This window comes from Coturnix japonica, chromosome 4 (assembly GCF_054131305.1).
Source record: "Coturnix japonica strain WE chromosome 4, WE-NBRP24, whole genome shotgun sequence".
NCBI classification, from domain to species: Eukaryota; Metazoa; Chordata; class Aves; order Galliformes; family Phasianidae; genus Coturnix; species Coturnix japonica.
This window is the reverse complement of record NC_140666.1, coordinates 51,600,018-51,624,290: the sequence shown is the minus strand read 5'-3', so window position 1 is coordinate 51,624,290 and position 24,273 is coordinate 51,600,018. Positions and strand designations below refer to the sequence as shown.

At 42.4% G+C, this 24,273-nt stretch overlaps 1 protein-coding gene across 41 annotated transcripts in view; it reads right to left on the bottom strand.

Annotated features, from left to right (window-relative positions):
- The window catches only part of ADGRL3 (adhesion G protein-coupled receptor L3), a 475,677-nt gene that overhangs the window by 97,499 nt on the left and 353,905 nt on the right, over window positions 1-24,273 (bottom strand). For all 41 annotated transcript variants that reach the window (XM_085545165.1, XM_085545173.1, XM_085545186.1 and 38 more), the window contains 2 exons: window positions 4,196-4,501; window positions 2,070-2,173 (listed from right to left, as the gene is read on the bottom strand). In XM_085545165.1, coding sequence (XP_085401291.1) covers window positions 2,070-2,173; window positions 4,196-4,501 — 410 coding nt within the window. The remainder of the gene's footprint in view (window positions 1-2,069; window positions 2,174-4,195; window positions 4,502-24,273) is intronic.

Sequence of the window (24,273 nt, the reverse complement as noted above, 5' to 3'; positions counted from 1 at the left end):
GTGACCAGGGAGGATCTGAAAGCTGGAGACACAGGATAGTTTTAGCTGCAGGTGACAGACATACCCTACCTCCACTGCATGGTTGGTTTACTGCTTCATCTGGCTGGCCTCACAGCATCCAGAAAGGAAGCTGGCTCTGCCCTGGAGGAGGAAGGCTCCTTTATTAGCTTTAGAGAACCAAAGGAGCAAATCAGCAGGTTCAGGGCAGTAGAGTCCTGTCCACGGTGGGGATGTGTGAAACCAGTGACCAGATGGATATAACAGACACTGACTCTAAGCACAGTGGTGATTTACAAGCTTCTCACTCAGGCAGGGATACCATGAGGCTATTGGCTATTTCACAAGTAATCTGAAATCTAGCTTTCCATAGTGGTTAGGCCACATAGTCCCAAGATCCCAACCACTCAGGCACAAAAAGGTTTGACCCAGAGCTGTCTGTCAGGCCCCCTTTGTCTTCCCACCAACTTGTGAAAGGTTCCCAAAGTTGAACATAGCTAAATTCCTCCAGAAAACAACACCTTCTTCCTCCTATCAAAATAAAATAAAATATATACATATACATATCAGTCCCAGTTGTGGCCTGCTGGGCATCTCTGGAAACCTGGCTCTTCAATTTTAGCCTGCTTTGAAAGCGCATAACAAATTAAATGGGGCTCATTTGTTACACAAATGATAGCTGTGGTTTCAAATAAAGTAAGCCTAACCTTGATGGAAATTTCATCAGTGCAGGCTATTATTTCCCTCTGCTAATGGCTAATGGCCTAGCCATCTTCACTGAGCAGCAAGAGGTCTCCCCGCCGCCTGGGTGAATTATGGCTGGAGTAAGCAATATTAACCCCTCCAGGATAAGTACGTGGGTCATAAAACAGGAACTGCACAGCTGCTAATGGCAACAAAGGCAGTATTTATTAATCAGCTAGCCTGAGCATGTGGCAGGAGAGCTGCCCACCCTCCTGTGCGGGACAAAAACACCAGGAAGGACCAGGGGGCTTCCTAACAGCTGTACTGTGTCACTGCAGCCTTGCCTTAATTTATGTCTTTCCCTCGTTTTGGGGAGACATGGGTATAAACACAGATGACGTGGGATAGGGTTGACTGGGGGTGTACATGCTAGTTATTCACAGGTTGTTGAGCCTCAGCTAAGATGGGAGATGGGGAGGAGAAAGACAAACAGGCTCATCTGTAAGGTCACCTCTTCACCAGTGAGGACAGGTGCTCCTGGAGAGCAGTGCTGCTACCATGCTGTAGTGCAGCTAGCCTGCAACAGTGGGACTTTCTTGCTCCTGCTAAAGGAGCAAATAAATCCACACAAATTGCTATAATAAGGATTCAGCCCACAGACTCTGTGGCGTAAACACACATCTGGTCTCTGTAATGAAATCAGCTGAAAGCACCACTGTGCATTAATAACAAAAATGTTCAACATATTGCTACCAAATAAGCTCTGCTTGTCTTGAACTTCCATTGTCACATGTTAATGTACTTTTAACAGTGATAAACGATGAAGTGCTACAAAACATTCATCAAGGGACTTATGAGTAAAAAGTAACACATTACTGCAGTGTTATTTTCTATTCTACTAGTCTTTTTACAATTCAGGAAAAAGTTAGGAACAAAAAGTCAGTAGCACAATGCAACCATTTCATACGGAGCTTGCTTTTCTTCAGTACAGATTTCTCAGCTACAGGGTTTATCCTGTGCTGCACGGCAGGAGAAAATCCTTGGGGATGCATGCAAGGGAAAGTTTCCTTTTGCAATAAGTTGGCACTTTCATATGTCCACCCACCACCTCCTCCTCCTTCTTCCTCCTTTTCTTGCCACAAACAAGAACTGTCATTCATTCTACATTAATTCCGCTCTCCAGCTCCTTTTCTTTGCCATTCCCTCACCCTCTTTCCCTTAATTTCCATTAGGTTTTTACAGTCCTGCTTTCTCCTTGCAATTCTTAGCTACTACAGTCTGCTCATGCTTTTAAGGGTGATTGTTGGTCACTTTGGGTTCTCTGCTGTGAGAACAACCAAGGAACTAATGCAGGTCAGCACAGAGACCCAGTCTAAAGAAGGTTTTACCTTTTGAGTGATGTGGTTGATCCAGGGAGAAGAGCAGTTGCTGAGATCTGGTCCCTGGGGCTCCCAGATTCCATCTGGTGCAAGGCACCGGAAAGTTGCAACGCCTGGAAAAGGAAAGCCACTGTATTCAGTGTTACTGGTCACAAACTCAATCTCCATTTCACCAGATAAAGACTATAGACAGGGGGCTTTGCCTCAGGTCAGACAGAAAAAGTTCCCAGGCAGTAAGAAAGTGAAGCTGGATCTCAACCACTGAGTCATCACCCCAAGTGCTGGCCTAGCCATTCTGCCTACTCTCCCCCACCACTAGTGTCTTAGGATCAGATCATGAGCTTCCACTTCCTTGTCCCCTGATGCTTTATGAATTTTTTTTACTGCTCTGGATTAAACCATTTGGATGGAAAAATACAAAAGTTTAAATGCTATAAATGCTAAGATTAATACTGAGTTTTATCATCCATCCCTGACCATCGAGATAGACGTTAGAGGAGAGTTTTGCCTGGCATAAGCTTCCCAGATCCTAGCTGCAAAAGACCATAGAGAGTCTCGGGACAAAGAGAAACATCTCCAAAATGGTGCAGTTAAAGACTTCTGAAAAACAAGAAAGCAGAAAGCCAGTACACAGATGAAAGACTCTGCATCCTGTAAAGTGGTCTATCCTGCAGAGCCAAACTTTTCAACGGGGGAGTGAATTACATACTAGGTCTGATGGCAGTGCCGATTAAAACCAGTGAGAGTTTGCTGATGCCTTCAAAGGGAGTGGGAAGAGGCCCACTGCTAACATACCGCAGCTTTTAACAAATGACATGAATCACTGAAATCAGAGATTGGAAAGGCTTATTGCCTACTCCAGACCGTCAACAAGCTGGGTCTGTTCTTTTTTTATATTCTTAGCTATTTTCATGCAGTCCTTTGCTCTTCTGCTCAGAAAATAGGTCCCTGCATTCAACGTTCATTTTCCCTTTTTATCGTTTTCCCTTCTTGAAGTTTCAGTTCAGACTACCTCTTCCTCTCTCTGGGAACCACATGATACCTTTTGTACACCTAATTTTACCAAGAGGAGCTGAGAAAGACAGTAAAAACATTCTTTACCTACTCTCACCACTGACGCCTTTCCATGCCTCTTATAATCGATGTACATTTTATCACCCTGATCTCACTGAATTCAAGAAAGAGTCAGAATTCGAATACAGAGGTGTGAATGGCTCTCCAGGGCAATGGAGTGGAGAATTAATAGAGTCTCCTCTGCAAGCCAGATCCCCCCAGCCTTTATTTTCAGGCAATTTCCTCCATCTTCCGATTTCTTCTTGGCAAGCAGGTTCTCAGGGCTGGACACCAAGACTAGCTTGAAAAATAAGTTCTTTTTGAAAGCAGCATTTGCTAAAATAGGGTAAACTAAACCATATGCCAAAGCCCATTATTCAGTCAACTGTGTTCTGATTTGGACAGAAAATATCCAAAAGCAAACTTTTGGGAGAAAACAACTGAGGGAAGAGTAGAAGAAAAGGAACAAGACCCAACAAGCTGTAACCATTCTGAAAGATTTGGCTTTGCTGCTACTCTGCTTTCCCTGCTGATGGCACCAGATGCTGGCTGTCATTTGGAAAAATTACTGAGGAGTCCAGTCTGGAAATACCTGTGCTTAGAAACGTTAGCCATAATCTTTGGAATGCAAACAGTGAGGTACGGAGTTTTGGCAAAATATATGTTTTGTTGTTTATTCTCCTCTCCAAATAAGTGAAGTGTCAGCCATCAGTATATCAATCAGTGAGCCTGGAGGCTACAAATACAGGCAGAGCAGGGATAACAGGTACGCTGCATACAGCTTATAGAGCCAAGATTTCCTAGAACACATCAAGCTCAACTCCACAAGTTGTTAGCTTCACCTCTCCTTCAGTGAGACTCTGGAATGGCAAAGATCCTATGCAATGTGCTCAGCATATGGAGGTTTTGGTCAGGCCATAATACACCAGAGTAACATAGAGCTGACAAAGGGACAATGCAAACATACTGCATTGTTGAAAGTACATATGCCACAGAAGCCCAGAGTCATCATGATCACACACTTGCAGTACCCTACAGACAAATGCCGATGGCTCACTGTGTCCCCTCAACCCTTCACTCACCTATTGAGCCCATGGGACACGGTTGCTTTGCCACTTGTCCCTGCCGGGTCCGAGACCACATAATATCACGGGCTTCCATGGGATCGCAGCTCTCGGCACCAGCTGGGGGCAGCTGGGAGGAGGCAGGAGGGAGGTGTGTGGTCATCTCATCAGGGACATCAGCCATGGGTGAGGGCATGCTGGTGCTCCTGTTCCTCCTGCCCAAGGCCGAGGTGGTGGTGGGGCGGCCAGTGCTGCTGGTGGCCATTCGCGGTGTGGTGCTGGCAGTGGTGCTCACCGGACCCAATGCCCCTGATGTTGATACCCCTGAAACAGAGCCAGAGTGAGTTAAAAGCAGGGAGGAGAAAAGGGACACGATGCGCACCCAAGCCTTGACCCAAGAATGTTCCATATGCCTGCCACCCAGAGTGGCCTGCTGGCTATAGCAGGAGCTACAATCAGTGCAGTGCTTGCTGCCATTAAGAGGGACATGGCTAGGGAAGCACACAGGGGAGTAATGATCCCCAGTGCAAAAAAGACTTTCCAAAAGCACTAGCATCTGATAAAAATAAAGCAGAATTTTATGCTCTCTCCATTTTTCTCTCTGTCATTTTAATGTAAAAATCTTATTTTCCATCTTTTAGGGAGCATCTAGCACAGAAGTGCTTTTAATTTTCTATTTTTGTTGCTGAAAACCCAGCTGGTTTGGTCAGGAAAATGTTTTCCATGGTATAGTAAAAAAGCAAACCCATTTCCCAAAATACACAGAATGGCAGCAGAGGGAAGGATGAACACAGGACATTCTGGAGCAAGTTGCTCATTTCCTCTCTCTTGCCTTGCTGTCTAGCCCTGACACCATGCTCAGCCCCTCAATCAGCAGGCTGTATAGCAGCACAAAGGCACACAGCAGCTCAGCTACATCCTCAGGGGTGTAATCCTTAGAGGCTATTTCACTTAAAACTGGGGCTGGGTGTCCATCAGCAAGAGGTGGCAAACCTGCTTTAGAAATGCATTAGCCTGTCCTACATCCTGCCACAGATGTGCTAAATGTAGTAAAAGTTGAAGATTTTGTCTCCTATTTAGACCAAGGTCTTGGCACTGGTTGCAGCTTTTCATGGATTCCCCCATCTCTTGCCTGGAAATTTCAGGTGGAGAAACCAAGGCAGGCTCACTTCAATTGCCCTGCCATATTCTCCCATATCCAGCTTGTACAGCAGGCTGCTTCTCCCAACTCCCAGAGATAAGTGTCCTTCTGCTTCTCTTAACATAACACTTGTACTCCCACCAAATGATACACTTTCACAACTGTCTCACCAATCTCCCCAGTGGTATAGGCACAGCAAGCCAAAGGAGGACCTATGGATAGCCATCCTCCTTGTCTGATACCAGTCCCTCTTAAATTCTCATGCCACAGCAGCTCCTTAACTCCCATCTCTCCCAGCGGCCAAAAATCTCTTAGTAACACAAGTTGTTCCACATCCAACAAAAGGAATCTGAGTTTTTATATTAAAGACAGCCATGTGTGAATGCCAGCCTAGCCAGAAATTAAAATTAAATGTGAGAATCACCCTGTTGCCCTGAGCACCAACCCCCCAGCTACTCATCTATGTAAGCAGGCTCAGTGTGTGAGCTCCTGAGAGCAGAGACCTTTTCTTTTAGCTCTGGTGAAGCAGACCATGCTCACTATTAATGCTATATTAGTTATTAATGTATAATGATATTGCTGTCACTGGAGTTCAGGTAAATGTTCGTACAAGTCAACCTATTTAAAGCACAGAGATGCCTGCCTCTAGTATAGAACAGGAATTTTTCCATGCTGAAAGTCTTTCTTTTTTTTTGTGTGATTTAAGTAATTTGCCTGTGCAAAGTCCGTGGTGTAGTGGGCAGTTCTTCTGCCCCAGGAGAACCAATAATGTGGCAGCTGAAGCACACATTTGCTCTGGTTGTAGTTTCAATCCAACTCTGAGAAATTCTCTACGCAGACTAAAACTAAGTCAGAAACACAGTAAAAGCCATTCTCTGAAGAATCAGTATTTTTGCTCAAGAAAGCATTCAATTCAAAAATTCCAGCTCTGTGATCATTTTGGAAATTGAGATTATCTTCTCACCCAGCCTCCAAAAAGGCAACTAGTTGCACTATGGGCACTAAGTCAGCTGAAGATGAGGACACAGGTTAAGGAGCCTGATATACTTCCTGGTCTCCCGAGCCATGGGCTTTAGTGATGCTCTTTTTGTGCTGCAATGGCAGTATATCAGATGCTTGTGCATCATCTTGCCCTTCACTTGCAGGTTAGCAGCGCTTACAAGGGATTGGACTCATTTGGGTTACAGACCCCGGCAGTAGACTTGAGCCTGTCAACACAGGAGGCTGCGGTTTGTGCATGTACGTGCATACACACACACTCATGGCTTGCTCAAGGTTTTGGGAAATGTTGACATTTCAGCAGTCACAAAGCTCATTGATCAAAATTTCCAGCCTTCTCCTACCACCTCCCTTCTACCAGGTTTGAATGAATTCCAAAAAACACAAAGTAAAACCCTGCAGACATTGACAGATTTCTTCTAGTTTCTGCTCAAAGCTGTGCAGGATCACCAAGCAGCACACAATTTCCATCTGACATTATAGGGAGGATCAAAATTTGTGGAGAACTTCAGCAAAAATTATCTGGTTTTATTACAGCAGGCCTTGCCATGAGTACATATTTTATTTCTTCATAACAATGATTAGTTTGATAAATCACAACCTGCAGCAATTCACCCATTTAGTCACGTAATAACAAGGTATTTTCCGTTTGCAAAACGAGCTACATCATGGGCTACAGGTGCAGAAGTACCAAATAGAAACAGCAGATGTGGTTCTAAGGGTAAAGCCGGTAAATCAGCCTTAAAATCATTCCCACAGCCATTTGCAAGCCTATGGAAACAGATCTGGAGCGGGCAACACAGAAGAGGTATTAGCTGAAACTTAAGGGACAACAGAAGAAAATGAATTGTATGGGGCCAGTAGCTTGATTTGGAAATAAGCCCCAGTGAACGCAACCACCATAACCACCGAGTTGCAGAGGCCTTGCCTGTTGCTCATTTTGCTCACACAACTCGGTGCTTTAAAACCAAGTTAATTGGTTAGAAGGGTCAGAACAAGAGATCAGCATCATTTACATCTAAATGATTCTCAGATCCAAGCAAAACCACGAATAGACTGCAACCTGTGCACAATTACCTAAGTTCTACTGCACAGAACAGAGATCAAACCTCCAAATTATCTAAGGCTGCCAATATACTGCAAATCTTTAACTCAGAGAAAAACAGCTTTGCTTGAGGACACACTAAAAGAAGGATTCTTCAGATAATATTTGATGATGCAATTCTTGTTCATAGATAAGCAGTGACCTTTAAAAATCAGCACTTATTACAACCAGGAGCATATAACCTTGATTATGTTACTTCTACTGCTGCTTTAACCATGTTGTGCCATATGAAGATTTTAAAAACAAGTTTTAGGTAAGAAATCACTTTCTATTCCTTAGCTTCAAATCCCAAATATTCATGAGATTTTGCCAACTGCAGTGTTATGAAGCACCAGCATGGTGCTGGGATGAATATTTCCACAGTGGATATATTGGTAGCAAACCGCATCCACCAAAACATCTCTTTCCTAAAGAAACCCAAAGCAATACTTGATCTTTTTTCTCTGCTGCACTATCTAGAGAGAAGGCACTAATGGCAGAAAACTAAGTTTTGCCATCAGTCAGACCAGAGCTGTATTTCCAATGTCCACAGGGGAGTAATTGCAACTCCCAGAGGAACCTCTCTCTGTTCCCAGAGCATTTACTAGGAAGAAAAAGAAATGGCCATTTTTTTCCCTTCTTTCTTTTATTTTCCAGCCATTACACAGAGCTCAGTCCCCTGGAGGGGGAATTATGCATGACCAGGGGAAAATCATGGGAGGAACTTACCCACAGACAAAAGAAATATGTATAAATGAGGGGTTCTTTCTTTTCCTTCCCCATTTCCTTCTCTCCCTCTTTTCTGGTCTAAAATGACGACATGACCAGCACTCTGTATCAGCCACTGGGACAATCCAGCACAGATGTCCCCTTCTGCTCTGCCCACATCTTCTTGGTGCTCCCAGACACAAGAGACTGCTTTTATTCAAATGACTTAGAAGTGTTTTCCTATCACAAAAGCTTGTGCAAAGCAAACCATTTCAGACAAGAGTATTTGAGATCACTTCCTATCTCCTTTTTCCCTGATGTTTTTTTTCTTCTTCTGCACCTAAGTATCCAGCCTATGACCCACTTCACTAAATAATGAATATCATTTTTAAGAGGCACAAAGATTTTTCTGTCCCATGCATGCAGATAGATGAGTGGCTTTCTCAAAGCAAGCCTGCCCTTCAAGCAGAACTCAAGGTACAACTAATCCAAGGGTTTCGGCTTTGCAGGAGCACAGCATTCCATTTTCTTTTTTTCCATTCCTTCTTCTACTGAACAATGGTGGAAGTTGTATTTATATAGCAATGAGAAAGTGTAGGCAAGTCATGAAAGAAGCAGCAAAAAATCCTAAACTCTTCTTTCCTATCACATAAATGCATCTTCTGGGAGTTACTTTTCTACAGGCATTTTCAAATGCACTTCAGAATATCTTCTGAAACTCACTAAAAAAAACCAACAAACAAAAGTTACTTGAAAAAATAAATGTTCCTGCTTTCTTTTGCCTATCTTTCTTTTCCTGGGGAGTGCTGGGGAAGAGAGCAGCTTTTCTCCAAACTCCCTTTAAAGTCAAAGCAAAGGATGACTGAAGTCAAGGAGCACCAAGGTTGAACCTTGCACAGACACTGCTATCCCTAAGAGCTCCAGGAGCTGGCATCCAATAGCTCAGCTCAGAACACTGGTGCTCCACAATGTTACATCAAGCAGAAAACACTTCCCCTGCAAAACCATCTCATATTGGAAGTCCACTGCAAGACCAAAGGCCACACTCCATTGCCACCCAGGAGAACCAACAAGGAGAGATTAAGTCCTAAATTATGTGCAGCTCCTTTCATGTGTTTGAGAGAAACTATGGTTTATTTTTATTGCAGGAGAAGGCCAAGAAGGCTTCACATCAAAGGTCTCAACAGCTCTCGCCAGTACTCACACATGCATTTATTTGCAGAAGCTGGGCCAGAATCATATGTGAACAAAAAAGTTCACACGCTGTTTTTGAAGGGGTTTGGCTTTCAGTTCTTTTGGGAGCTTTGTTGAAGGAGACTGAATAAACACTCAGAAAAACCATCCATAGGAAGAAAGACTGGGTATGTGATACCCCAATGTGTTCAGTGATACATATTGTCTTGAACAATGGGACTGTGCGCAGACCTGGGCTCCAGAAGAGTCACATAAAGTATTAATGTATACTCACAGATAGGCAGCTTCCTACTGTCTGAGACAGTAGAGGAGGAGAACACTGCACCTGAGAGACAAAAGGTTCATTCTCTTGTGGACTGCTGCCAAGTGGAAGCATCCTTTCAGGATTTTATTTTCCTCTCTTCTAGCATGAGATTGTAAGTCGTGTCCAAGGCTACTCTATGCACATGTAACTATTCTACAGAGCCTGGATGGATGCTGCAATGGGATATGGACCAGATGTTGATTTAGTTCCCAGTACCAGGGGAAAACTTTCAGCTGTCGTCCAAGATCTGGTGCAAACTCAGCTGTTTCACTGCACTGCAAGCTGGGTTCACTTAACACACCTTCCCCCCCCCCGAATCTTAGTTTAAGCATTTAGAATTAACCCAAAAGACAAAGAGTGTGAGCAAAATTATCTCATCAGGCTTAAATCTAGTCATTGTGCCCAAATCCATCCTTTCTCACTGCACTACAAATCTCAGCGAGACAATTAATGTATTCACAGCAACCACCACATGGGGCCAATTTCCAACAGGCAGAAACTGTCTCTACCGAAGCCCATTTAAAATAAAATCTTTACATTTGTGATGATAACCAATTGTTCATTATGCATGCTGAATTGGCATAGAATAGTCAAGTTTGGTGAAAAATATTCTATTACTGCAAACCTCCACACTCTGCTTGAAAAAAATTAAGAACCTAAAGTCCAATCTATTTTTTTGTAATTTGTTTCGGTGGGGATAAAGCACCAACTTTTATGCCTTTATAGGGGTTTTTGTGTGTGAATGAGTGCTTAACATCTTTTTGGCTCCCAGCAGCTCTTGATGTTAGGCCCCCAACTCACTTGTCATTTCTTCTTTTGTGTTCCCTCTCTTATTCAAGAAATTATGGGATCCTGCTTGAAATATATCACTTCAGAGACACTGGACAACATTTTACCTATTATTTGTATGGGGATAAAGTGCAACAGCATATCCAGCAATGACAGAAATTAAATTCTACAGTATGTGGGCATCAGCTATTGTCTTCTTAATACCAAACTGCAGTGGCAGAAGACAGTACTGATAGACTTCGCTGTTTTTCTATCCACAATCTCTGTCAAATCCACCACTGTGTATTTCTTAAATCCTTCAGTGCCCATCCAATGAAGGTATTAACGACATATTGCTGTTTCCAGGCTTTGCAACTCATCCTGAACATTCAGGAAGAAATATAACTGGACAATCATATGTAAGTCACAACAAATTAGCCTATTTTTATTTTTTTTTCAACATGATGCTGTAATGCTGTTAGAAATGCAGATAAACTATGCCCATAGGATGCCTGGTAAACAGGAAAAGATTACAGAAGAGCTGATCTAATAGACAGTACATCAGGATTTATTATAAATGGACTAATCTAATAGGTTTGAGAGTTCAGTTCAAAAGCTATTTTTAGGCAATCTAGCTTTAAATCGCTCTGGTTTTCAAAAACACTGTCAGATGTGGTTGCATTTACTTTGAATTTATAGACTTTAACGTATAAAATCTGACGACTATTTTTTTAATCCACATATTATTTCACACAAGGGGAAAAAAAAAAGAAGCATTCAATCCCCTTTAAGGGCATACCAGCTGCATATTATTACTGAATGTATGCAGTGAACTTCTAACCTCCTAAACAATCTCTATCCCCTGGCATGATTCACGACCATCAGAGCCAGTGGTGCAGATCTTATGCACTGTCTTCCAACCTGAATCCTTCAAACTCTATTAAAGAGAAATCCTGTAGGAATTCCTCACTATCCCATTGTTAGAGAAAATCACTTTTGATTTCAATAACAGGTGCTGTCAGATTTTCATTCAGACCATGCTAGAGTAGACACATGAGCACTAAGCTTACAGATGTAAAAGATTTACTATAGGCTGAGGTTTCCAGGTTTGTTTCTTTTCCTTTTAATTAAACTATGTGTACATTTTATCCACGCAAACTGAAACCTTTAGTTTCTGAGCAAAATAAACATGCATGTAAGTGATTAAGCGGGGAAAAACAGGTTTTCCCATCCATTTAGCAGCGGATGTAGCTTCATCTAATTTGTATTTCCTGCCTTTTACCTACACTTCTGCATCTTGAATTGAACAACTTTCATGTACTCTGCAGAGGCAGTGCCAGATGGAGCTGGTCTTTCTCCAGCAGTTCTCCACCTCTGCACTTGTGCTGAATGGAAAAAAAGAGCAGGAGTCACAAAACGACTGTTTATGTCCCATCATTTTTTGACCTACCCAATCAACGTGATGAGTGCTTCCAGGTGCCAAAGGCTCTCAGCTTATAAGGCTAACTGAGATGTTTCTGTAAGTGCAAGCTACAAACATAACTTTAATATGAGAAAACTATCATCTTCAAGTAGTTTCTGTTCATCTGTGTGTGTAATAACTCCAATCTAGATGTTAGTCAGCAAGATGGCCAAATGCATTCAGATAAATGCTTTGGACTCTTTTAAACATATCATAATCTGCCTGTGAAATGGCTGGATAGTTACTTTCCAATTTGTGAGACAGTTCAAAGGCTGTAAATAAAAAAGAAATTGGACAGCTTTCAAAAGTTCAGATTAGAGTTTTCAATTCTCAGTGATTCGGTGCTTCCAAGCTACACTGCTGTGATCCGCATATGAATATTGAAAACCTGATTGTGCTGTGCTCTTATCTTGAAGGAGAGAGCAGAGCACAGCCAAACCTAGCTACAAGATGGTGAGTCCCCAGCCCCGCAGCACATGTGGTTGCAGAGATGGGCGAGCAGCTTCTGGCCCTGCTGCCTCCCATTTGATTTGGCAGACAGAGGCTGCTATATGCACTTGCTGTGCATCTCACCTTACATCACTGCACTGTCCTTCAACCTTAGCTGCAGCAAGGCTCAACATTTGAGATCTCTCTCAGTTCTGCATATCTCTGTTAGGCTAACAAGTCAGCTCCAAAGCCCAGCATTTCAAATGCAAACACACTCCACAGGTGGGCTGGTCAACAGAAATGAAAAATGAAATGGAAGGAGACCCAAAATGCAACAGGTGGAATTAGGGATTCTTACATCCATCCTTTCCTAAACCCCTTCAGGGCTGACTTCAACATGCACATCATTCTGCATTTCCAGACATGAGCTAGAGTTCTAGAAGCTAGACCTACTGGTTATATAGAAGATGTTAAACCCATACTGTACTTTGAGCATCCTTTGGCGCAGTGGGGATGATAAACCTGACTGCAAAAGATTACCTTTTATCTTCCACCACAACTGTCTATTTTATCCTCTTGCTATACAACCCACTGGTTATTTCAAACCTCATTCAAAAGACCAAATCCTTCTCCAAAGCTGCCAAGCATATATATATATATATATATATATATATATATATAAAATTCTTTTATATATATAAAATTCTTATTTATTTATTTATTTATTTTATTTTTTTCCTCTACAGTGCACTTGCTCTGCACAGTCTTTGACTGCATTGGCTTCTATATTATTTACTTATTCAATTTACACTTGCAAGAAAAACAGCCTGAACTATGAGAAGAGCTGATAACTCAAACCAGTAGAAATTAGGAAGTGCTGAGAAAAACTGCCTTGTTTTGTCCTGCAAGAATGCTCTCATGCACCATGGTGTGGATATGGTGTCAAGATCTCTCCTGTAAATGAGTTCTCCTGAAGAGAAGGCTGCTATGGGCTCTTTCTCTCGGCCAAGTCTCATCTTGCATCCTGTCATTCGCATTCAGTTAATGCTCTCACCCAACTTTCCAGCGGTTGCCTGTGGCATAATGGATGGAAGGAAGGGAGGGAACAAGCCTGCGCTAAACAGAGAAGTCTATCATGAAAGCAGATTCTAAGAAGCTGACAAAACTCCATTGTGAGAATATCAATATTCAGCTACATGAAGAAATAAAGCAGTTTCCCTGACAAAACATAAAACACTGTTTAGCTCCCTTCCAAAACTCTTTAGTACTTGTGTAAAAATGTCAATATTTTGTAAAGCTCAATTCTAATAGCTGTATTCATGTTGGCTCAGGGATCTGCCTAAACAATGCTTAACTGGGGATCTAGCGTCTGAATTGCTTTATAGCTATCTGATGTTCTGCAGAGGGCTTTAACAACAAGAGAGACATTAATATTGTGAAAAACACATTTGCTTTAGCAAAACATGTTTATAACAAACTGACTGTATAATCTACAGGAAATTTTAAGTTGAAGCGAAGTGGGTAGTGGTTTCAATCAAGAAGTTGATACTTGTGGACACAGGCAACTTGGTGCACTATGAAATCCACACTCATGCTCCAGTAATCCTGCTACACGAGCACTGCTTACCTGCATCCTGGGGGAAGAGAGGACCTTGGTGTGTGAGTAGTGATGCTGAATGTACATTCATGTGCCCCACTATCTCAGGGAGATGCAAAATTTCCAGCCTGAAGTTTCCAGTGCTGGACTCACTGCCAGGGCTTGTTGTCTCTATTGGAAAATCATGACATGGGCTGAGAGGAGCAAGAAGCAGCAATCAAAGCCAGAGAGAGAGGTTTGGCCCAACTTGTTTGACTTGGCGCTGCTAAGGGCTACCAGCTCTCAAGTAGTCAGATCTGGCCAAGGTTCAATCTGAAACTAACTCATAACAAGATGACAACATATTAGAACTAAGTGGAAAAACCTACAGTATGGATTCCGAGCTTTACATCTTCATCTCTCAGAGCATTCCTGTTAACGGCTAGTTCAGACCAGCACACTGCAACGTAAGCCTAACATTCTTGCAAAGAGAAGAAATACACCTATCGACCTTGAATCAGTCCCAAAGAAAAGACAGACATCAGGAATCTACAAGTGAATGGTGGTGTTGAAACACAGTTTATCTTAGGATGAAGCCACATGACTGTCTCCTTGGATTTGGCATCTGGTTTTGCACACAGGCAAGTGCTAAAGTTCAGGTGGTCAGAGGAATTATTAGTTGAAACTGGAGCATCAAAAACACAGAGGAATGTCCTGATGTTGCTGTGCCAGAATAGGGATTTTCTATAATGTCCTCCTGGCCTGGAAGCCTAAAATGCACCTGATTCACTTGGACTACAAAAATGGAAGACACTGTGGATCCTTCCAATCCACAGTAGAAAGAGGAGAAGTTGGAACTGGTAAAGAAAAGCAGATAAGATGATACAAATGAAAAAAAACAAAAAAAAAAAAATGTAAGTAATAACCTTAAGAGACTTCTAAGATGTGTAAACTCCTTGCCATTGTGTAATATATAAGCTAGGAGAATTAAGTACCTGGCGGCACTACAGAGTAGAAATGTGATAGTTTGAACAAAAGAATCATAGGGAAGAAAAACAGATGCATATACACAACATTTGAAAAAAAAGGAGAGGGGGAAGAGAAGAAGTCTGATCTGGTCCAACACCAGATCTTGAAAATACATCCAGCTCCTAAGCTCAATGTGACTTCATTCTCATCTGACTGGAGGACTCAAAAACATAACAGAAAAACAGGAAAAAAAAAATAAATTAGTCAAGCAATTCGTATCCGATTCTGAAATACAGCAGAGATGCTTTGTTCAGGTATCACTATAAGTATAGGATAAAACTAATGGTACAGCACAGGGCTAGAGAGCTGCTGTACGCTTCTAGCACAAAGCCTAAGCCTCATTTATAGCTCTCACAGGTAACATAAAATAAATGCACCAATCTACAGCATGATTATTTTCCCTTCCCTCTCCCCCCCTTCAGTGTCATATATATTGAAATGTTTTTGTTTAGTAAATATTTTCCATCAAACCATTAAAGTGCACGTGTTGTGACCTGTAATGCTATTAGCCCTGAGCCTTTTGCATTCCATGCATGCATTGAGAAGTCCTGTCAGTTTGCAAGGAAGAAGTATATTAGCTTTTGTAGTCACTGTAGTGCTTTACAGGTACTAAAACCTCAAAATCCCTTATATTTCACATTATCCAGGCAGAAGTCTCATTTTATAACAATGCTAACCCAAAATCTAGCTCACTTATGTCATCAAAAGCAACTCTTCTTCCATTATCTTAAATGTAAATGAGAAAAAGCAGGCAGCTGAAGCAGACAGAATAATTCATAACAGAGAAGAAATCTGTCAGGCTAGGAATGCTAAAAACAGGGCATAAAACTAAACTTCTTTGGAAATGAATGAAATAACTGAATTCATGGCAGTCAGGCATACATGAGGTGCTCTTAGGAGGTGCCTCACTACACTGATGGTAACAGAAGTGTACAACGTACGGTTCCTTCAATGTCTTCACTTTCACTGTATATCAAAATCTCCATACCTGAGGCCAGGCTGGAAAGCATTGCCACCCAAAAGCAAGCAACTTAAGACTCTGTCACCTAAAAAGCACCGTGCCTTCTACAGCAAATCCCTGGGGTACAAAATAAATGGCAAAGTATCTCAACTATTTGCTCAGGTTTCTTTAGTTGGCACTGGTTTAGTAAACCAAGGGTGATTACAAAATCCAGAGTTGCAGTGCGGACGGCAAAAACAGCCTTATAATGCAGAGAAGCAGGGCAAAACTCATCCTGGACCAGACAATTCAATGTCTTAATTCCCTTCTCCTGCAGAGAATATAATTCAACATAGTCCACAGCATGCTTCTGGGAGGTGCTGAGATGTGCCAAGGATTACAGTAAGACAAGGAGGACAAGGAATGCTTTCGTCCCTCTGTGTTACAGCATGAGCAAATTACTAGCTAATGCAATACAAGAACCCCTTTTATCGATTCAGGTTATTGCCTGAGCAATTTCCCTGTAAAAAGTCCAAAGCTCATACAAAATATTAGACTGAAGGGACCACTCTTCCCATTTGCACCAAGCTCAGTATGTCCACAGTACATTTCTGAGTCCAGCATACAACTCTCTAACTCTCTTGGCAGAAGTCATTTGTTCAAGGTCAGACTCCTTGGCCTACAAGATGCCTTTCCAAATTAAGCTGTTATTTTCTCTTATTAAACTTCATATTTGAGATAAAACAGTGACGCTGATTCAGTTAAAGCAGCGCTGTCTCCAGCTCCTGTCAAGAGCAGAGCATGCAGAAATCTCATAGACTCTGAGATGCTTGGTCAAACAGGCTCCAGTGAACAGCGGGCTGTCACTAAGGGAGATGCAACTTTATTCCAGCAACATGCATCACTTCCAGCTCCAGGGGCAGCAATGTGAAATCACGCTTCCCAGATGATATTTTGTCTCCTGTAATAGCAATGCATATCCCATACTGAAGAGATTCAAGAGCATGCCCAAGAGCAGCTTGCTAAGCATGCCACAAGCTACCTGTACTTCACAGGGAATGCTGACCCAATATTAATTTGTCACATGCGGCTTTCAGCCCAGCAGCACTGCTGCTTTTGACAGAGACAGCAATGTTTGTCCCTGCAAGGAGCTGGTATTCCCTGCAGGTCATCATCACAGAGGGAAAGAGGTTGATATAAGGAGAAAAATTAGCCAACTTTCAAACATGAACGAGTACTCAGTAGACAACAAATCTGACCAAGCAACTTTGGTTGAGCATGCTCCGATATAAAGGCAATCTTTTGCTTGTGCAAATAAAAGCAAAAACCAAACAAACAAAAACAAATACACAAGGAAGGAGCTGAATCTAAAAGCATGTATTAAATTTCTTTTCTCTGTTGCTCACTGAGCAAATATTGCCCAAGAATATTTGACAATCCATTTGCCAGCTGAAGTGTGCAGGACTCCAATAACAATATAACAGAAAATTACACGTCCATTTTCGTCAAGCCAAGGCAAGTCCAATCTGTATTGTTTGCCTAAATGAAAAACAAAACTAAGAAGAATTGACCTGGGACGGCATGAGATTGCATTGGATGAGCACTGGGGAGCAGTAGAAAGAGGGAGCAAAGGATGCAAAATGAGAATGAAGTGCAAGGATCCACTCAGCTTAACAATTCCTTCCTCCTGCAATTAATATGAAGTTGATCCTTTTGAGGTTGCTTATTTTCCTTTTATCTAAACCTTAATGCCCAGCCTGGCTGGACGAAAGCAGTACGAGCTAGCCAGTACCAATGAACATTTTTTTTTTTCCTGAGACAATTTCCTAGCAGGAATCCTGCAAGTGGGAAACACGGTGTTAGGTTGCCTTCATCAGCCAAAAGAAACACGGGATCAGCAAGGCTCAGCCCTTGCAGATGATAGGATTCCTGCTGAAACTTCAGTCTGAAGTTCAGAAATTCCCCAGTTTCCCTCTTACCCAGATTTTTCTCCCTGCATGTTGAATAAAATTTCATTCATGAAGAACCTACATTACAGCTCTCTGGGCACACTGCTGGCTCACTTCCACTAGGAGAGATTTTAAATCATTATTTTTAGCTCTTTTCCTCATGCCAGGTCAGTTCCAAAACTTACCGCTACATGTCTCACCTGTCATTGCCTCCAAACCACTTCTCCATCTGCCCCTAGAGTAAAGGGTTGTGCCTTCCAATTTTATTTCTCCCGCTGCTTTCCAACTGCCTTTCTGTCTCAGAAGAGCTTCTATTGGCAGACACATCCTGACCTGGTCCAGTCCTCAATTCCCCCTTTCCTTAACTCCAAAACCAAAAGTACTCCTAATGCCAACAAGTTTTGCCTTGATGCCAAATCTTCACATCCAACCCCTCAAAAAAGTTCAGAAAACACAATTTATTGTGCTGTGTCCAGATGGAGGCTGGTAGTGAGAGGTATCCCCCATGGGTCTGTCTTGAGACCGGTATTCCCTAACATCTTCATCAATGACACTGATGATGGAATTGAGTGCACCCTCAGCGAGTTTGCTGATGACACCCAGCTGAGTGGTGCAGTTGATACAGTTAAGGAAGGGATGCCATTCAGAGGGACCTCAACAGACCTGAAAGGTGGGCTTTGGTGAATCTAATGAGCATAATATTAACACAGCAAAGTGCCTGTGGCCAGGGGGTTGGAGATTCATGATCCATGAGGTCCATTCCAACTCAGGCTATTCCATGACTCTGTGATTCTCTGAATTTATAGCTGAGTACAGGGCTGTGCCTTCAGTTCTCATTTATGCATTTTCTTAAGGATTACCTTGGGTACTCTAAAGAAGCAAGATGTTACCATTTACCGTTATCTTATTATCAGAAAGAAGAAACACAAGACCCGAGAAAGGCAGATGACTTCTCAGTGACCCTGCAGCGACCGTGTCCAGAGGACATGACAGTGATGGAGTACTGTTTTCCCCCATCACAGCAGGAACCCACTGTCAATTGCCCACCAACTCAACCCAGCACAGCAGCCCTGGAAACTGTGGCATCCATCATCTTCTGTTCAATAAAGCCCTGGCTTTGCTTTGGTAGTATTTCTGTCCTAATTGCTAGCCAGATCTCCTCCTTGCATCTTTGCAGACCCCTAGGGATTGCTGAGGCTCAGCTGTTCTGATAGAGCCACAGGGTTTTAAAAATTGCTTTGCTTTTCCCTAAGCACTCCTGCACAGAACAGGAATGCACAGGGCCCTTCTGCCAAGGGCTTCCGATCCCCAGTGCATGCCTTAAATTCACCTGACAAACTTTTTCATATTCCTGGTAGGAGGCTAATGGACCAAAGGAAACGCACCTGAGCACTGAGGGCAAATTAAACTTCCCAGACATTTGCTAACATTTATCAGCATCTTTCCTTCAGTAAAAACCAGCACAGTGGGATACTGGATAGGGAAAGAAAAAGCCTCCTTTCTGGCTGATGTTCTACATCCCACTGGTAGTATTTGCTGAATAACCACTTTCTCCACCTTTGCTGAGCCATAACCAGCAGGGTAAAGCTCAAGTCTGATTCTAAAGTGGAAACAGCATCAATTCTCCCACCCCTGAAACTAGATGAACAGCAAGACGAACCACCTATGTTTGCATATGTGTTATTTCTACATAGTCTTCTCCAACCACAAAACAAATTACAATTAGAGTTAACTGCATCTGATAAAAAAGAATGTGGCAAAAGAACTGCACTCACAACACCTGTCTAATTGGTATCCTTCAAAAGAGTTCTTTGTTCTTGTGTTGCTGGTTTGTTGTGGATTTTTGTTTTTTGTTTGTTTTTTGTTTTTGTTTTTTTATTTTAAATACAAGCTAGACTACAAGTGATACCTATAAAAACTTCTGTGATTTGAGCTTCCTCAAGGTAGGCATGCTCTATCAGAACTGTAGACAAAGGCCAATTCTGGCCAACAATACCTGAGCTTATTGAAAAAAAAGTAAATGAAAAGTAAATCATAAGATACTTGATCCTCTAACAACTAAGTGTGAAGCCAAAGGCATCTTTCAAAGACCAGAATATATTTTGCAGAATCAAACTTCCCAATATAATAGATGTGTCAGCAAAGTCTCCCACACAGCACGTCTCTGCCTGCCATACTGCCATGGAAGCACATTAAAACCCTGTATATACCTTCCTTCTTGTAAGGCATCCCCATTTTCACCTTTGGAATATGTACTCCCATCACACTGTCCTTGATGGGCATGGTGAGGTGGAAGGCTTCCTTTACCCTGAATTTATGCTCACATTATTGTTTCCATATGAAAAAAAATGCAGACAATGAATAAGACATTTAGGTTGAGGCTTTCATAAACAGTATCCTAATGGTAGTCTCTGAGCAAGTGGCCTGATTTAAAAAGTACTAAGAAAGCAATATCTCCCACTGACTTCAGAAAGTATTGCTCTGTGCCCAGCTTTTTTTTTTTTTTTTTTTTTTTTCCCCCATATATCAGGTTGTTTAGAGCTCTCAGTCTTACTTGCCCTTTCAATTTCATCTATGCATAACACAGGTTCAGTAATGGCTCTTGTGTTCAATCTGACGAACTTGCACATGTGAGGCAAGAGCTAAGAAAGTCCTAAAGAAAAAGAAAAAAAGGCACCCATTTCACTCAGCCAAACAGGGAAACCATGGCTGCACCTTGCAATACTTGCATTACCCCTGAAATTCCTGTAAATTACTCGGAAACCACAAGCACCCACTTCAACTTTGGCACATGCTCACCCAAATCTGAATCTAGAGGTATCCCTCTCCCACAGTGAGGAAGGGAACCCAATGAATAGTTCATTCCAGCTCAGGGTGGTTGAATACCTCCTATCATTTGCTACAACTGCACGTCATATCACTGCATTCACAAGGCCAATGTTTATTATGGGCATGTAAGATCAGTGCTGGTACCTAGAGCGATGTATCAGTTCCGAGAAGCTCAGATCCGCTTTGCAGAGCCTGAAGAGAGAGACTTTGCTGCTCTATTTCTCTCCACTTGCTGGCAAAGAGCCCTGTGACAGCCTAGATGTACCTTCTGCCTCCCACATCACTGGTAGAGCACCACATCGATTGCCTTTGGCAGTTGAAAAAAAATCTCTTTTCTTATCAGCTTTTTAAGAAGTTTCACTGCTGGAAATAGCATTTCTATCTATGTATTCTGGAATTACGTTGCACGCTGTACTCTAGAGATCTTCAGAAAATACAGTGAGAAATGGTGCATGTTGCATCGAAAGTTTAATTATTAATAACAATGAGACAGCTTAAATAAAAACTATGGCATGCTAAAAGCCTACAGCGTGCTAACCCTGTTAACACGGTAGTGAAGAGCACAGCAACATACAGTCCCCAGTTCAGCATAAACCTTAAGCCTAGGCTGAAAGTTATTTAAGCCTACACTTCAGAGTTATAGCACAAGCTGAACTCGTTTCCTCCAGTTCACTCCCACTCTCTCTGGGAGATGAAAACAAAAGGCAGATCAGCACCAAAATACAGGACAGAATTAACACAGCATCCAGAATCCCTCCCAAGCAGCATCCACCTGGCAACTGAGATCTCCTGAGCCCAGGGCAGATTATAGAGAAGAAGAGCATACGAAATGCATTTTGCTAAAGACTAGAGAACAAATGAAATCATATATAAGGGATGAAATATCTCAACAGCACAAGGCAAGCACTGCTCTATCTGCTCTGCCCATCACCCCATTCCCAACAATGGGTGAATCAGACTTAATCTTTCTCACAAACTCCACCAAACGCTGTTTCAATTGAAAAAGGCTTAAGGTGAGATTTACTTTTTTCCACGCAAACTCCTGCCACAAGCACTGTCAAGATACTTGCATGCATTAAAAGATGACAGACACGAAATCACAGAGTGTGTTATATTTAAACACAACTAGGCATTTCTTAGGAAAAGACTTGCCCCGTTCCAAATTTTAATTCAGATCCCATTTGTCTAAAATAAGTCTCATCCTCTGCAGCCTCCCTGTGCTTCTGGGCTGCAGTCAGTGAGGCTGCCACAGCACTACACACCCACAGGGAGGCAAGCACCTAGTTGTCATTACTCTGGATATACCTATAAAAAATAGATGAAGGCTTCTCCAGCCTTGTTTGCTGCTTGTTTGTCCTCTCCTTGCACCAGGAGCATGCACTGGTATCAAAGAGCAAGGCAGTGCTGATGTTACAGTGTCACAGGCAGAGCTTGAGAGAAAGAGAACACGAAACAGAAATAAATTAGTCTCTTACTGAACAAGGACTCTGTTTCTGAATAAATGTCCTCAAGAGGATGGAAAATCTGCGATGAAAACCTAAGATTTATAAAACACAGCTAATTTGCTAAATTGCCTCAGAACAGAATGTTGGTTTTGGTTTTTTGGAGGTTTTTTCTTTCTTTTTCTTCTTTTTTTGAAGATTTCCAGGGAGATACCACTGCTCCTTACACATAATGTTCTAAAAGCCAATAAAACACTTCACAGAGACACCCAAACGCTTGGCGCTCTGTTGACCTGCTCTGGTGCTCCAGGTGCTGGAGGTGACGATCCAGCGTTTTGGCTGTTTGATTAGAAGCGATCACTGTCCAGTCATTGCTAGTTCCAGGTTTTCAATTTTCCTTTCAGCTGCCAACAAATTTTCAAACACATTATATGCCGCAGATCTTGTGGTTTGGATTTCCTCCAGCGCTCCACTAACATCTGCCAAATTCCTGTTAAATCCAACACTAGTTGATGAGCACTTTCCGATGGTGTGAAACTTAATGCAAGAAACTAGTGGAAGCTTGGGAGCAATTAAATTTTAATCAGAAATAAGTTTAGTTTTCAGCACTATGAGTTATCTCCAGTGTCTAAATACCTAATATATATAATGACCCTCTTCTTCCTTTGTAATCAGCAGCGTCGAGACACAAAAAGAGAGAAAAGTAACAACTTAAGAAGTTCCACTCCCAAGAAAGTCACCCACCGTATTAATAACCTATATAGCCTTCCCCTCTGACATGCCATCTGCAGCCCAAACACTCAGCTGTGTTTTCCAGGCAGATTCAAGCATCTGCCCCTCTTCTTTCTCTCCTGCCTGAAATTGCCCCTTATCCCCTCTGCCTAGCTCTGCTGGCAGAGCTGCTCAACTTGCTGCTCTCCACTGCATATGAGACAAGGAAGCAAGATTAATGCTTCCTTTTGAAATTACACAGAGTTTCATAGAATGACACAACAGCTTGGGTTGGAAGGCACCTTAAGGCCCACCTAGCCCCAACCCCCTGACACGGACTCATTGCCTCCCCCCCCCTCTGACTAGCTCAGGCTGCCCAGGGTCCCCATTCTGCTGGCCTCAAGTGCCTCCAGGGATGGGGCATCCACAGCCTCTCTGTGCAGCAGTGCCAGGGCCTCACTGCCCTCTGAATAAAGAATTTCTTCCTCCTTTCTTCCAGCATGCAAGTCTCTGGGCATGAGTTTGCTTTTACCTAAGACCTTGGCTTTTTCCTCCAGCTTTGCTTGGTACAAAAGGACTCCCCAGACCTCTTCCAAATCCCTTCTTCCCATGGGCTATAAATTTAAGTTTGCCTCTTCTAGATCTCTTGCCAATCCCCTGCCAAACCCCCATCCTTACAGAAACACATAGCAAGAGTGATAGCTTATAAATAATAAAATAAATCAAACTTTTCTACCTCTCAGTGAGTGACAGATGGAAGTCACAATCCCTTTACTACAGTGCCATGGCAGGCTCAAAGCTATCCCTCTGCTCTTCCAAGTTCAAAAATCTCCTGTTGTCAACCTAGAGACTATTTTTATGTGTGCTCCAGCAAGACCAATGCAGCAAGTAGAGCTCAGCAACTCCCAGGCTGTTTTTAATGGAAAATGTACCCCTACATAAAATAGTTGGCGGCTGAGGGCTGGGAACCATTTGGAGAGGAAGTGGAAAGATGCCTGCAAAAGCTGCTCTTTGGAATGAAATCTTTGTTTGAAGGCAGCCCCACAATCAGAGCCGAGCTTTGGGGAAGCTCAGAACACAGCAGCATTCTCTTGCCTCAGCAGACTACATAGGAAGTGGAAAGAGATAACAGAAACTGGATATTTTTCACTTCTTTGCAAGGGAAAATATCCTAAAAACCCACAGCATGTGCAGCTTGGGGAAGTTAGATTAACAGCTGCCTGGATCGCAGTACTAATTCATCCATTTTGCTCACTGTTAATGAATATGGACAATGGAAAATCAGTAGATGCAGAAAACCCACGATTTTTATAGATTTACAGACTGATTTCCTGTACCTCATCTAGTCATTTTATGCCTGTGAGAAGTGACAGCACAGTTGGTGTAAAATAGTACCAAATCATCACAGATATATTTTTACCCTCCATTTCTATTGGTGCAGCTACAGGTGTCAAAAGCAAAGAAAATGTCTTCCAGCACGGAGTATTCAGCAAAGCTAGAACAGAGATGATCTTTGTTATTCCCACTGTTA